The 15,310-nt window shown below is 44.9% G+C and overlaps 1 protein-coding gene across 2 annotated transcripts in view; it reads left to right on the top strand.

The window, feature by feature from the left end:
* Positions 1–13,934, top strand: part of NXPH1 (neurexophilin 1) — a 450,587-nt gene extending 436,653 nt beyond the window's left edge. The window contains exons 2-3 of one of the 2 annotated variants that reach the window (XR_012233472.1): positions 11,733–13,170; positions 13,204–13,934. Coding sequence is in view for 1 of the 2 variants with exons in the window: in XM_073582101.1 (XP_073438202.1) it covers positions 11,733–12,494 (762 nt within the window). In the remaining variant the exon portion in view is untranslated. Of the gene's footprint in view, positions 1–11,732 lie in introns of both variants that reach the window. The other variant, XM_073582101.1, reaches the window with a different exon arrangement.
* Positions 13,935–15,310: the final 1,376 nt, after the last annotated feature.

Here is a 15,310-nt window from a genome sequence, read left to right on the forward strand (position 1 = left end):
TCCACCTGTACAATGACTGATAACACCTCTATATACAGTAGGTAAAACTGGATCCACCATGCACAATAGGTGATGTCACAGCTCACTTCCTCCTCCTCCTGTACAATGACTGATAACACCTCTACATACAGTAGATGACACTGGATCCACCATTCACAGTAGGTGATTTCACAGCTCACTGCATGGGTGGTCACTTGGGCCAGACATCCGCACATGAACATGTAGCTGAAATGCTGCTCTCAGTGATTGATAGTGAGTGACATTTAGGGGTTGACAGGAACAATTTGAGCTCATAGAACGTTAAGGCGAAATGTAAGATATATTACTGTACTAGAGATGTCCTCTACTTGGAGGAGCAATAAGAGGGTGTCGGACATCTGCACCCCCGGCTGTGGCCCCTTGTAAACATTGCTACATACACTATATAGCGGTAAGTGTGGAGAACTCCAGCTTGTGTCCTATTCAATATCTTCTGTTTAATATGTTCACATCCCCCTAAATGTGTGCCCACTTTCATGGTCACACTACACATAGGGCTTGTTTGTAGTCTGTTGGCATGGACACACAATATGGTAACAGAAAGAAATTCAAGACCTTAGAGTCATTAGGGCAAATCACAAGAGTTTTCAAAAGTATACACACCCCTTTGGAATTAACACACACATCATGAAATAGAGGTATGCTCTATGCCGCTTTTTATAAATTTCATATATCTTCACAATGCCGTAAGCAGTATTTATAGAAATGCTAAATACTAGAGTTGAGCGAAACGGGTCGGTCAATTTCAAAAGTCGCCGACTTTTGGCAAAGTCGGGTTTCATGAAACGAAACCCGACCCTAGGATGAGGTCGGCCACGAGGTCGGCGACTTACGCGCCAAAGTCGCGTTTCAAAAGTTTGTTTTGCGCTCTTTTTCAGCCAATCAGGATCCACGGACACTGTGGGCAACGTGATGACATAGGCACGGGTCACCACCATCTTTCAGAAGGGCATGCAAGTGATTGGCTTGCTTTGGTGGGCGTCACAGGGGTTATAAAAGGGCGTGCACGCCGACCGCCATCTTACTTCTGCCGATCTTAGCATAGGGAGAGGTTGCTGCTGATTCTGTAGGGAGAGCGTTAGGCAGGGAAGAAGACAAAAAAACTGCTTCTGCTGCTAGCGATTGTGCCTGTACAACACACCAGTCACTGTGTGTGCAGTGCAAGGGGAGGCTATATTGTGGTGGATCAGCGGTGTTGGTTGTTAGGCTGCCTTCTAAGGCTTCCTGACAGCTGCATTGCTGTTTACCCACTGCTCTGCAAACTGCTTTTTTAAAAGCAATCCCAATTTTTTTTTTTTTGTCCTGCTGAGGTACTGAGCGTGCATTTTTTCACACCATACAGCGGTGTACGCTCTTCACACAGTACCGTGTAACGGCTGTTATCACAGCCACAGTGAAGCTATCTGTGTCACTCTGTGAGAATAAGTCGAGGACATGTTCCTTTCTTACAGACCTGCACTCTAGGGAGATTCCTATTCTGCCCAATTCTACATACACCTTGTAGTTTGCGATACACTAGCCAATTTCTGCCTGTGACATAGCGCTCAGATATTCAGTGGGCCTCACACAATCCAAAAGTGTCCAGTGTCCACAAGTGTCTGCAGAAATTCAAAATCTCCCTTATCCTCTAGTCACTTTTGTCACAGCTGTGCCATCGAGCCTGTGACGTAGTGCTCAGATATTCAGTGGGCCTCACACAATCCAAAAGTGTCCAGTGTCCACAAGTGTCTTCAGAAATTCAAAATCTCCCTTATCCTCTAGTCACTTTTGTCACAGCTGTGCCATCGAGCCTGTGACATAGCGCTCAGATATTCAGTGGGCCTCACACAATCCAAAAGTGTCCAGTGTCTGCAGAAATTCAAAATCTCACTTATCCTCTAGTCACTTTGGTCACAGCTGTGCCATCGAGCCTGTGAAATAGCGCTCAGATATTCAGTGGGCCTCACACAATCCAAAAGTGTCCAGTGTCCACAAGTGTCTGCAGAAATTCAAAATCTCACTTCTCCTCTAGTCACTTTGGTCACAGCTGTGCTATCGAGCCTGTGACATAGCGCTCAGATATTCAGTGGGCCTCACACAATCCAAAAGTGTCCAGTGTCTGCAGAAATTCAAAATCTCACTTATCCTCTAGTCACTTTGGTCACACCTGTGCCATCGAGCCTGTGACATAGCGCTCAGATATCAGTGAGCCTCACACAATCCAAAAGTGTCCAGTGTCCAGTAGTGTGAGCAGAAATTCAAAATCTCCCCTGTCCTATAGACACCTTGTACCTTGTTTTACATTACTATATAGTTTGTTGGATTTTGTCTACATTTCTACCAAAAATGAGGAAGGCTGGTGGAAGAGGCCGTGGAATTGGGCGGGGGTTGGCAGCTGGTAATGATGGTGTTGGTGGTGGATCTGATGGTAGTGGCAAGAGCAAAATAGGACCAAATGCAGGAGGTGTTGAGCCTGCGTCATCGTCTGGCTCCATAAGGCTTCGAAGGCTTAGTTTTCTAGGAGTTGGCAAACCGCTTTTAAAGCCAGAGCATCAGGAAAAAGTTTTGTCTTACATTGCTGACTCAGCCTCCAGCTCTATCGCCTCCTCTTCTGAAGTTGTAAAAAGTAAAAGCACTGAGTCGTCATTGGAGGCTCATGTTCATGAACCACACCTTTCCTTGTGTCCTTCACCCCAACCAAGATTGAAGGATGATGCAGGCCATACTACTGATTACTCCATGGAGCTGTTTTCACATACCATGCCTGGATTATCAAGTCAAATGGTGAATTACCCAGGCCAAGATGAATCTGACATGGAGTGCACTGATGCACAGCCGCTGATGGATGATTCTGCTGGTACATTCACTCAGAGCACTACATTGTCCTCGCAGTGTACAGAGCCAGATTCTGACCCTGATGAGACTCAGGTGCCCCTTCCCGCACACTATACCACCATACACGGTGACACAGAGGAAGGTGCACATGACATAGAAGAGGAGGTGATGGATGACCCAGTTGTTGACCCAGATTGGCATCCATTGGGGGAAGAGGGTGCTGCTTCCAATAGCTCAGATGAGGAGCATCCACAGCAGACATCGACATCGCAACAGCTGTTATCTGGCAGGCCCGGAGCACTCCAAAGACAGGTTCCAAAAATCAAAAGAGTTGCTGGACAGCTTGACCAGAGGGTCAAAACATCACAGCGTGCTAGGCCGCAAAATGTCTGCCAAAGTAGGAAGAGTGCAGTGTGGCACTTTTTTGAACAAAATCCTCATGATCAGGCCAAGGTTATCTGTAAGAAGTGCGCAAAGACCTTTAGCCGAGGGAAAAATCTGAAAAATTTGAATACCAGTTGCATGCTTAGACATTTAACCACCATGCACTTGCAAGCGTGGACACAACACCAAACCTCAAGTGCCACATGTGCAACTGATCACAAAGAAGGTAGTCAGCAACGCTACATTGTTTCCCCCACTGTAAGCCCACCGGTTAGCGCAGCAGCAAATGTTGAGGTGTCGTTGCAAGGCCACAGCAGTCAGGGAATCCCAATGTTATATCAACGAAAGACTGATTCTAGGCCATCAGAAAGAACACCAACTCCATCACCATCATCAACCCTCTCTCAGTCCGCCCTGTCCACCGCTACTTCCACCATATGCAGCTCTCAAGTCCAGCTCACCCTCCCAGACACTATGAGTAGGTCAAGAAAGTACTCAGTCTCTCATCCGCGTACACTGGGTTTGAACGCCCACATTGCCAAACTAATCTCGTTTGAGATGATGCCCTTTCGGTTGGTGGAAAGCGCAGCTTTCCGGGAACTCATGGCCTATGCAGTACCACGCTATGACCTACCCAGTCGCCACTTCTTCTCTCGCAAAGCCATCCCAGCCCTCCACCATCATGTGAAAGACCACATTGTCCATGCACTCAAGCAGTCAGTGCACCTCACAACTGATGCATGGTCCAGTCGGCATGGCCAGGGCCGTTACGTGTCCATCACTGCGCACTGGGTTAATGTGGTGGATGCAGGGTCCACAGGGGACAGCGGTGGTGGGACAGTGCTGCCTAGCCCACGGTATAGGAAACAGTTGGCTGTAGGCGTTCGACCCTCCTCCTCCTCCTCCTCCAGAAGCGAAAGCTCGTCCACAGAGCGCAGTCGTACGAGCACTCCATCTGCAGCTGCCACTGTTGCACACAAGGTGTCCCCCTATCGAGCAGCTAGTGGAAAGCGTCAGCAGGCTGTGTTGCAGATGATGTGTTTGGGCGACAGACACACCGCCGAGGTGCTGGCCGAGTACTTGAAGCGACAAACTGAGTCATGGCTGGGCAGTGTACATCTTGAGGCAGGCAAGGTAGTTAGTGATAACGGCCGTAATTTTGTGACAGCCATATACCTTGCTTGGCTCACACCTTGAACCTGGTGGTGCAGTGCTTCCTCAAATATTATCCGGAGTTAACAGCCCTGCTCTAGAAGGTGCGAAGACTGTGCGCGCACATCCACCGGTCGCCTGTACACTCCGTTCGTATGCAGAAGCTGCAGCGATTGCTCCACCTTCCCAACCACCGCCTCATTATCGACATTGCAACAAGGTGGAACTCCACCCTGCACATGGTGGAGCGGCTGTGCGAGCAGAGGCAGGCCATAATGCATTTGTGGGAGGATACACGGTCAGGCACTTTAAGAGCAGACATGGAGTTGACAGGTGTGCAGTGGTCGAAGCTGAAAGACCTCTGTAAAGTCCTTCAGTGTTTTGAGGAATGCACACGGCTGGTAAGCGCAGACGACGCCATCCTAAGCATGAGCATCCCACTTATGCGTCTGCTCATGCAAACTTTGATGCACCTTAAGGAGCAGGCTTCTGCAGCCAATGTTGATGAGGAGGAAGAGGAGAAGGGAATCCTTGATGACATTCAGCCATTGTCTGCTCAGGGACCTCTCCTGGACGAGGTGGAGGAAGAAGAGGAGGAGGAGGATGATGGGGATGATTACTTAGGGGAGGAGGATGCATCTCATGGGGCAAGTGAAAATGTTGGCGTGGCAAGGTCTGGTACAGGGTTTGTGCGTGACTGGAGGGATGTGGATTTGCCAGAAAGTGCTCCTCCAACCAGCACTCGCAGTGCATCACTGACACCGGGAACATTGGCCCACATGTCAGATTATGCCTTGCAGATCCTAAAAAGGGACCCCCGCATTGCCAAAATGATGAACGATGACGACTACTGGTTGGCCAGCATCCTGGATCCACGCTATAAAGGCAAATTACAAAACATCATGCCACAGGAGAACCTTGACCTAAGATTGGCTAATAAACAAGCAACTCTGGTAAATCGGTTGCTTGAGGCATTCCCAGCACACAGCAGCGGTGATGGTTCTCACACGAGCCGTACGGGCCGGGGGCAGCTTGGCAGAGGTATTCGTGGTGCACACAGAAGTGGCGTTGGAAACAGGGGTTTCATGACAATGTTGTGGACTGATTTTTCAAGTACCGCTCACACAACTGGTAATACTGCATCGATGGAAAGTGACAGGAGACAGCAGTTGTCAACTATGGTTACAAACTACTTTTCCTCCCATATCGATGTTCTCCCACACAGGTCATTCCCCTTTGACTATTGGGCCGCTAAACTGGACACCTGGCCTGAATTGGCACAATATGCCTTACAGGAGCTCGCTTGCCCAGCTGCAAGTGTGCTATCGGAAAGAGTCTTCAGTGCAGCTGGATCAATCCTGACAGAAAAAAGGACCCGTCTGTCAACCCAAAATGTGGATGATCTAACCTTCATTAAAATGAACCATGCATGGGTTTCCAAGGATTTTGTCCCACCTTCCCCTGATGACACATAGGGTGACCGAAAAATGGCTTGCTTTGGTCCACCTCTTCCTGGGACTTGACCTATTTCGCCTTTTGCATCAGCTGAATGTCCAACATCAACATATGCCACTTTCTAAAACTCCCTAACTGTGCTGCCTCCCCCCCCATGGCCAAGGTCACCACCTAGCGCACGACACCATGCGAGTGCCGTTGCCCTGGACAGGTGGGTAGGCCGACTCTTGGGCGCGGGCACTGGCACAGGGTCCCTCATAGTGCATTCAAGTGTCTCTGACGGTGGTGGTGCACACCCGCCGTCAGACACACCGCCGTACTATGAGGGGCCCAGTGCCAGTACCGACGCCCACGAGTGGGCCCCCCTTGCTTGGGCAGGGCCCCAGCATTTGCAATCTTTACCTCTCCCTGCTCCTCCGCTGTGTAGTCTGGGTCGTCAAATCCATACTGTGCCTGACACCATTTGAGCCTGCCTCCTGATGTATAGACATATATTTTGAATGTGTACGCTATCCATACATGTTATCTGGGGATACGGTACCCTTTCTAACCTTTGTGCAATCACGTGCAATCCATACTGGGCCTAACACCGTCTGAGCCTGCCTCCTGATGTATAGACATATATTTTGAATGTGTACGCTATCCATACATGTTATCTGGGGATACGGTACCCTTTCTCACCTTTGTGCAATCACGTGCAATCCATACTGGGCGTGAGAACGGCTGGCGAGCTGTTAAGCAAGCTACAGCACCTGTGGTTTGCACACGTAAGTTTTTCATTTTTTCAGGAATGACGGTTAGGCCTAATTCCGGAACTGCGGTTGACCTGCACTTACTGGGAAATCATTGTTCGCGGGTAATAATTGTAATCAGTGATCCCCATCACTAACGTTGTTCAGCGGGTTATCTGCACCTGTAAGCGACAAACGCTGGCCTTTTCAGTGTAGCGCACATGCAGCCACGGACATGTAAGGGCATGACACACCAGTTATTGGCCAATCTCATGTGCCAGAGCCTCACGTGTCCCTCTAGTAAGCCGGACTCGGACCGCGGGGCATGACGGAGTCTCGTTCGTTAACGGAATTAAGCTTGCAATGTGTGCATCTGTTCTGTAGCTGGCATGGTTGAGGTTTCCCAGGTGGAGTCGAATTTAACCATAGGCTCCACTCCTGGTGGTGCCCTTCTGGACATTCCTTTAAGGTTCAGCTTTGCAACCATACTGCCCACGTAAAACAAACACTTTGCCTTCATGAACGCTGTTTGGAGGGTCATGACTCGTGGGAATAACGCCGCCCAATCAGTTAACCTGCTAGAGAGATCGTTCGTTGCTCCCAAGCATGACATCACACTCCCTAGGAAGAAGGTAATGCCACTGTGGCGACCGTACTCCTGGGGGCGACACAAGTGCACTGATGCCCAGCCACTGCTCGATGAATCTGCTGGTACATTGACCCAGACCACTACATTCCCCTCGCACGCTACACGGCCTGAATCTGACCCTGATGAAACTCAGGTTACCCTTCCCATATACAGTTCCATCTTACACGGTGACAAAGAGGAAGCTGCAGATGAAAGTGCAGGTTCGGCCCACCCGCCATCAGACACACCACCGTACTATCAGGGGCCCTGTGCCAGTGCCGTCGCCAATGAGTGGGCCCCCCCTGCTTGCTCAGGATCACAGCACTTTCAAAGTTGAAATACTGTGCAGTGAGATGGAAGATGGGGACGACGAGGAGTCCAGACAAGTACAGGGATTCCCTAGCGAGGAGACTTATTTGATTGTTTTCAATGTTGGGACAGCAATTTTTGGGGAGCACTATACTCTGGAGAATGATAGATGGGGCCCACCATACACTGGAACATTCCAAAGGTGGACATCAGACACTGGAGCAGCATTTACAGGGCCCATTATACACTAGAGCATTAGAAATGGGGCCCATTATGTTTGGAGCATTATTTGGGCCCATAAGACAGTGGAGCTTCATCCATGGGGACCAACATATACTGTAGCATTATGTGGAGCGCATCATATACTGTTTCAAACATTATATGGGACCAATGATTCTGTATGGAGAAATAGATGGGCCTCGTCATGAGATGTAAAAAGTGAAGTATTTTTCATTGTACTATACCGCTATTTCTCTGCCGTATCGGAGCATGATGAGTTGTGGTATGTGTTAAAGGGGCGCTCTTTCGCCCAGGGCACATGAAAACCTGGAGCCAGCCCTCCCCCCCACAACTTTAGCCAAATAACCCCCATTCTTCAGTGCGTAACTTGTATTATGAAGTTAATTAAGGTTGACAAGCTTAAGTAAGAAGAATTGATGCTTTTGGCATTCAAATGGGCACTGTAGGTGTGTTTCCTGTCCTCCTCTCACTGCCGACTTTTATTCCCCATTGACTTACATTGGGTTTCGTGTTTCGGGACGACCCCGACTTTTCCCTATAATCGGACGATCTTGCTCGACCCGACTTTTGGAAAAGTCGGGTTTCACGAAACGAAACACGACCCTAAAAAAACAAAAGTCGCTCAACTCTACTAAATACACTTAACTCATTGCTCCCTGGAGAATGGAGACGCATTGAATGTCCGCTCCACACTACAAGTTATCTGCACAGACCGACTGATACTCCGAGGACAACCAGAAAGAAGTTATCAGATGCCGGAGAATTGACTGAAGCTATTAGAATAGCTGAACATACAGAGTAAAGTGGTGTAATGAGACGGGCCAGACTCCGCCATCAATCCAGCGCCGGCGAAAATAGATTTCTTATTTCCAATGAAGCATTGATGAATTGTGCTCAGGTAGAGCACACTGCCAGGGAGGTGGCATTTCTGAAAAGTCATTTTTCATCTGACTCAGGAAATTGATAAATGGTAGTGGAGATGATAGCAGTATCCAATAATTTCACGTGTTGTTCCTAAGTAAAAAAAAGAAATACTAGTTTTATCCATCTATCTATCTATCTATCTGTCTCATTTACCTATCATTTACAAATTGTAAGAATGCATACACTTTTAATTTAACTGAAAGTAACATTATAAAGTAATTACGTATCTTGTATTGATCCGGAGTTACTCCATGAATTACACTCACTATTCTGCTGGTGCAGTCACTGTGTACATACATTACATTACTGATCCTGAGTTACCTCCTGTATTATACTCCAGAGCTGCACTCACTATTCTGCTGGTGCAGTCACTGTGTACATACATTACATTACTGATCCTGAGTTACCTCCTGTATTATACCCCAGAGCTGCACTCACTATTCTGCTGGTGCAGTCACTGTGTACATACATTACATTACTGATCCTGAGTTACCTCCTGTATTATACCCCGGAGCTGCACTCACTATTCTGCTGGTGCAGTCACTGTGTACATACATTACATTACTGATCCTGAGTTACCTCCTGTATTATACCCCAGAGCTGCACTCACTATTCTGCTGGTGCAGTCACTGTGTACATACATTACATTACTGATCCTGAGTTACATCCTGCATTATACTCCAGAGCTGCACTCACTATTCTGCTGGCGCAGTCACTGTGTACATACATTACATTACTGATCCTGAGTTACATCCTGTATTATACCCCAGAGCTGCACTCACTATTCTGCTGGTGTAGTCACTGTGTACATACATTACTGATCCTGTCCTGATCCCGAGTTACTTTCTGTATTACACTCCACTACTTTGTGACATAACCTTCCTTCCCTATTTTTGTAAAGGACCCTCCTACCATGTGCCATTTAGTAAAGTAGACATTTGGTCCCTAGAGCTCAAGGTCCTTCGTGTAATTTCCACTTATGACTCCACTCGCTCTTTGGTTCCCAGTGTGGATGGTGGGTCCAGTCCTGGCATCTTCCTCATATAAATCATCTAGAGCCCCTTATACTTCCTGAGAATATACAGACTAATGAGAGTCAGTCTTAATTAAGGCTCTTATTAGCGGTGATTACTGGTGTCCGCTCTATATTTTGCTCATGTCCTCGATATCCGCTTCTCCCCGTCGTTTGTACCGCACACCATTCCCACCCTCAGAGCTGCCAGATTTTTCTTACATTTGTATTGCATTAAGTCCCATTATAAGAGATTACTTTGCAAATCCCTTCATAAAGGATAAGACACCAAGAAGGAGTCTGGGAAGTAAAGCTCTTTTTATGCACAGTGCATCAAAGTGGTCCCAATGCTCTGAAGACGCAGCAATTTCTTCAACGTCGGCTGGCAGTTTCTTAAAATATAGGTCTGTCAGGCTCATAATAGATTCTTACATTATTTGATTTGCGGTTCATCTAAGAAACATTCATATTATGGAAGAATGTCAGAATTCTCCATGGAGCCGATTCAGCTGTCCTACGGGGGGGATAGCGGTGAAATGATCTTGTAACATTAAAGTAGAACTACTTGGCGGTACACAATTCCTAATTGGCGGCCCATTGCTAGAACAGGCCATCAAGTTGGACCCCCGCTTATCACAAGAACAAAGACCAGACATGGAGCTGCTGCCATCTGTGCACACTTTGGTCTTGTGGCTCGGGGACTTTCAAGTGGGTAGAAGGGTTATTCCCATCGAGCACATTTATGACATATTCACAAGATATGACACAAATGTCAGATCGATATAGGTCCCACGGGGATCTCGAGAATGACATCGAAAAGGTTCCTGCACATGCGCGACTCTCTACATTTGTTTGTGTATGAGTACCATTATTGCTGATAAAAATTGCCATCGGGAACGGAGCGGTGGCCCATGTATCCCAATTTTTATTATTCTGAAAATTGCTTAACAAGTTTGCTCAGCAATTTTGTAAACTTCCATATAAATAAATAAGATGGCGCATGCTAGGGCACCTCCCCCGACTGCTATTTTTTTTCATCAATTTGCATAACGCCTATAGAAAATCAATGGAAACAGTCCTTCATGCGCAGCCACATTTCTAGAACCGGGAGCAATTTTCTTCAATAATGGATGGAATTAACATACAAATGAATGGAGAGTGTTGTGCATTCGCGCACGCCTCTCCCAATGGCGGATTTTATCAGCAATATTTTATTAGCAATTTCCAGAACATCTACACAAATCAATGGTAAGAGTCCTTCATGCATGGCCATCTTTGCTGCTCCCTGTTGGTAATTTTCACCAGTAATGTTCAGAACTACCATACAAATGAATTCAGAGTATTGCGCATGCGTGGGAGCCTATCCTGATGGCAATTTTTAGCAGAAATTTGAAGGACAAAAATCAATGGAAAGAGTCCTTCATGCATGGCCATATTTCAAGTATCGGGGGAAATTTTCAACAGTAATGTTCGGGTCTCCCATATATGTGAATGAAGAATGTTGCGCATGCGTCGGAACCTTTTTTGATGGCAACATTTATCAGCAATTTTTGAAACGCCCATAGAAGTAAATGGTCCTTCATGCAATTTTTGACAGTGATGTTAAAACCACCATGCAAATGAACAGAGAGAGCAGAGCATGTGCCACCTCTTCTCTTTTGCTGAGGACACATGAAGAATGCAATTTTTTTTTAGTTATTTCATTTCACAGTTAAGTCTGGCATGTTGATAGTTTTGTATGGCCAGTATGGCCCCCAAGTAAATGTGACTGGGGTCTAACACCAGACCTGGTGCACCAAAGCTGGTAATGACATCTGACAATATCCATCTATGAAAAGAGAATTAACCCCTTAACATGTTTGTAATAGATTTACTCTTTAAAAAAAAACTAAAAATTTGTCCCCAATTATTGGGCATGTGGTAAGATATGGGTGGAAATCTTAGTCATCAAGGTATCAGTATGAAATGTCCTCACTCAGTAGTTAATTGTCCTTGTATCCAATATTTAATTTTTAATTTTTGTTTTTCATTTTCTTTTTTTCAGGTGATATGTGCAAACATAACTGGTGGTGGGAAACTTGGACATTTAAAATCAGGAGGCTCCATATCCACACTTAAGCATATATGGACAGAAAGCAACAAAGACTTGTCTATCAGTCGACTCCTTTCACAGACTTTTCGCGGTAAAGAAAACCAAACATCCTTGGATATGAGATACGATACTCCAGAGCCGTACACGGAACAAGAACTTTGGGAATGGCTGAGGAACTCGACAGATCTTCAGGGACCGCGTTCCCGATCCAAAAGACGGCCAATTGTTAAGACGGGAAAGTTTAAGAAAATGTTTGGCTGGGGGGATTTCCATTCCAACATCAAAACTGTAAAGTTAAATTTATTGATAACAGGGAAAATTGTGGACCATGGCAATGGAACCTTCAGTGTCTACTTTCGGCACAACTCAACCGGTCAAGGAAATGTGTCCGTGAGCTTAGTTCCTCCAACCAAAATCGTGGAATTTGACTTGGCTCAGCAATCGGTGATTGATGCGAAAGATTCCAAGTCCTTCAATTGCCGGATTGAGTACGAAAAGGTTGACAAGGCTACCAAGAACACTCTTTGCAACTATGACCCTTCAAAAACATGCTACCAGGAGCAAACCCAAAGTCATGTATCTTGGTTATGCTCCAAGCCCTTCAAGGTGATCTGTATTTATATATCATTTTATAGTACAGATTATAAACTAGTACAAAAGGTGTGTCCCGATTACAACTATCACAGCGACACGCCATACTTCCCTTCTGGTTGACAATAAGACGTATGCAAGACTTACCTCTAAGTAAAACAAAAATTAAAAAAAGGTGACTGGGCTGGAACCGTATCCAAGAAAGTCCCATCAATTGCCTGGAATGTGTCTACATAATAAACGATGATGAAAAAACAATAACAAAAACTTTTCTATGGGAAATCAATCAGATGCAATTGACCTTCCCCCGACCGATCGCTCCATATTCTATTTACTAGGTGTAAGTCACTGTGGATATAAAGGGAACACACACAGAAAGGCACACACAGCATCGTAAATGTCGAATACATAATGTTTCACAAAAATTTACAAGGAACCAAAAAAAAAAAAAAAAAAAAAAAAGAATTAGCCATATCCAAGTCATAAGTATCAAAAATTGAGCCCTCACCACAACTTTAACCCAGGAGGTTTTGCTTCTTCTAGATTTGCCAATCTAGGACTTTGTATCTATAAGGTGTGTGCCGTCAGGATAAATCCTTCAGGTTTGTGACCTAACAAACCTTACACACAAAAAAAGGCACATTGATGATGGTGAATGGAGTCAATTGGAGCCCATGGTAAATAAAGATGGAAATCCATTTACAATTTACACGGTCTACTGGGTCACAACGGAATATGTCAGGTTCCTCTTCCCTAAACTCCGAGATTAAGTTGAGAAATGTTGACCCGAAACTCCGAGGTTCAGTTGAGAAATGTTTACCGAAACTCCGAGGTTCAGTTGAGAAATGTTGACCTGAAACTCCGAGGTTCAGTTGAGAAATGATGACCTGAAACTTCGAGGTTCAGTTGAGAAATGATGACCTGAAACTTCGAGGTTCAGTTGAGAAATGTTGACCTGAAACTCCGAGGTTCAGTTGAGAAATGTTGACCCAAAACTCCGAGATTAAGTTGAGAAATGTTGACCCGAAACTTCAAGGTTCAGTTGAGAAATGTTGACCCGACACTCTAAGGTTGAGTTGAGAAATGTTGACCCGACTCTCCGAGGTTGAGTTGGGTAATGTTGACCTGACACTCCGAGGTTGAGTTGAGAAATGTTGACCCGAACTTGTGTAATTTGTGAATGGGTGAAATCTTTCTTCCGGTATATTGTATACTTACGTATCCTAGTTGACATTTGTATGAATGGTTTGTATTGTATATAGTTTAACCCGTGTTCCTTGAGCAGCTTCTTAATATAACTAGTAAATGTCTCCGCTTGTTATTGGTTAAATACAATGAGAGGACTTGAGGATTTCCATGTTTATCGACTTAGCTGTAAAACTTCATTAATACGAGAGGACATAAGTATGTATAAAGCATTTATTCTGCTAAGTATCGTCGAAAGCTAAACATATACAACATTGAAGTCTGTATGCATTTAGATATTTTATTTCTGGACGAGAAAAAAAAAGGTGAATTGTATATAAAAATAAAAGACATAACGTTCAATTTAAAGAGGTGAAACTGGTGTCTCAATCATGAAATGTTTCCAGTTTTTATCCAAATGTCTATGCAATGACCATTGCCATATAATACCAAATAAAATTCCTGTAGGGCACACACATTACCGCCACTCACTACCATAAAAATACTTCTATAGAAAGCTGAAAAATACTTCCATGTGGTGCAAACACAATAACACTATTTACTGTCATTATACTGCTGCCACACAATGCTAAATAATATGTCTGCTGTATATGGTAGACACAGAACACTGCCATTCACCATACAGTGCGAAATAATACAACCCCTGGCAAAAATTATGGACTCACCGGCCTCGGAGGATGTTCATTCAGTTGTTTAATTTTGTAGAAAAAAAGCCGATCACAGACATGGCACAAAACTAAAGTCATTTTGAATGGCAACTTTCTGGCTTTAAGAAACACTAAAAGAAATCAAGAACAAAAAATGTGGGAGTCAGTAATGGTTACTTTTTTAAACCAAGCATAGAGGAAAAATTATGGAATCACTCAATTCTGATGAAAAAATTATGGAATCATGAAAAACAAACCAACAAAAACCACTCCAGCACATCACTAGTATTTTGTTGCACCACCTCTGGCTTTTCTAACAGCTTGCAGTCTCTGAGGCCTGGACTTAATGAGTGTCACACAGTACTCTTCATCAATCTGGCTCCAGCTTTCTCTGATTGTTGTTGCCAGATCAGCTTTGCAGGTTGGAGCCTTGTCATGGACCATTTTCTTCAACTTCCACCAAAGATTTTCAATTGGATTGAGATCCGGACTATTTGCAGGCCATGACATTGGCCTTATGTGTCTTTTTTCAAGGAATGTTTTCACAGTTTTTGCTCTATGGCAGGATGCATTATCATCTTGAAAAATGATTTCATCATCCCCAAACATCCTTTCAATTGATGGGATAAGAAAAGTGTCCAAAATATCAACATAAACTTTTGCATTTATTGAAGATGTAATGACAGCCATCTCCCCAGTGCCTTTACCTGACATGCAGCCCCATATCATCAATGACTGTGGAAATTGGCATGCTCTCTTCAGGTAGTCATCTCTATAAATCTCATTGTAACGGCACCAAACAAAAGTTCCAGCATCATCACCTTGCCCAATGCAGATTCGCGATTCATCACTGAATATGACTTTCATCCAGTCAACCACAGTCCACGATTGGTTTTCCATAGCCCATTGTAAACCGTTTTTTTTTCTGTTTAGGTGTTAATGATGGCTTTTGTTTAGCTTTTCTGTTTGTAAATCCCATTTCCTTTAGGAGGTTTCTTACAATTCCATCACAGACGTTGACTCCAGTTTCCTCCCAATCGTTCCTCATTTGTTTTGTTGTGCATTTCCTGTTTTGGAGACATATTG

The sequence above is a fragment of the Dendrobates tinctorius genome, unplaced genomic scaffold (assembly GCF_039654945.1).
Source record: "Dendrobates tinctorius isolate UK_male_01 unplaced genomic scaffold, ASM3965494v1 ptg000070l, whole genome shotgun sequence".
NCBI classification, from domain to species: Eukaryota; Metazoa; Chordata; class Amphibia; order Anura; family Dendrobatidae; genus Dendrobates; species Dendrobates tinctorius.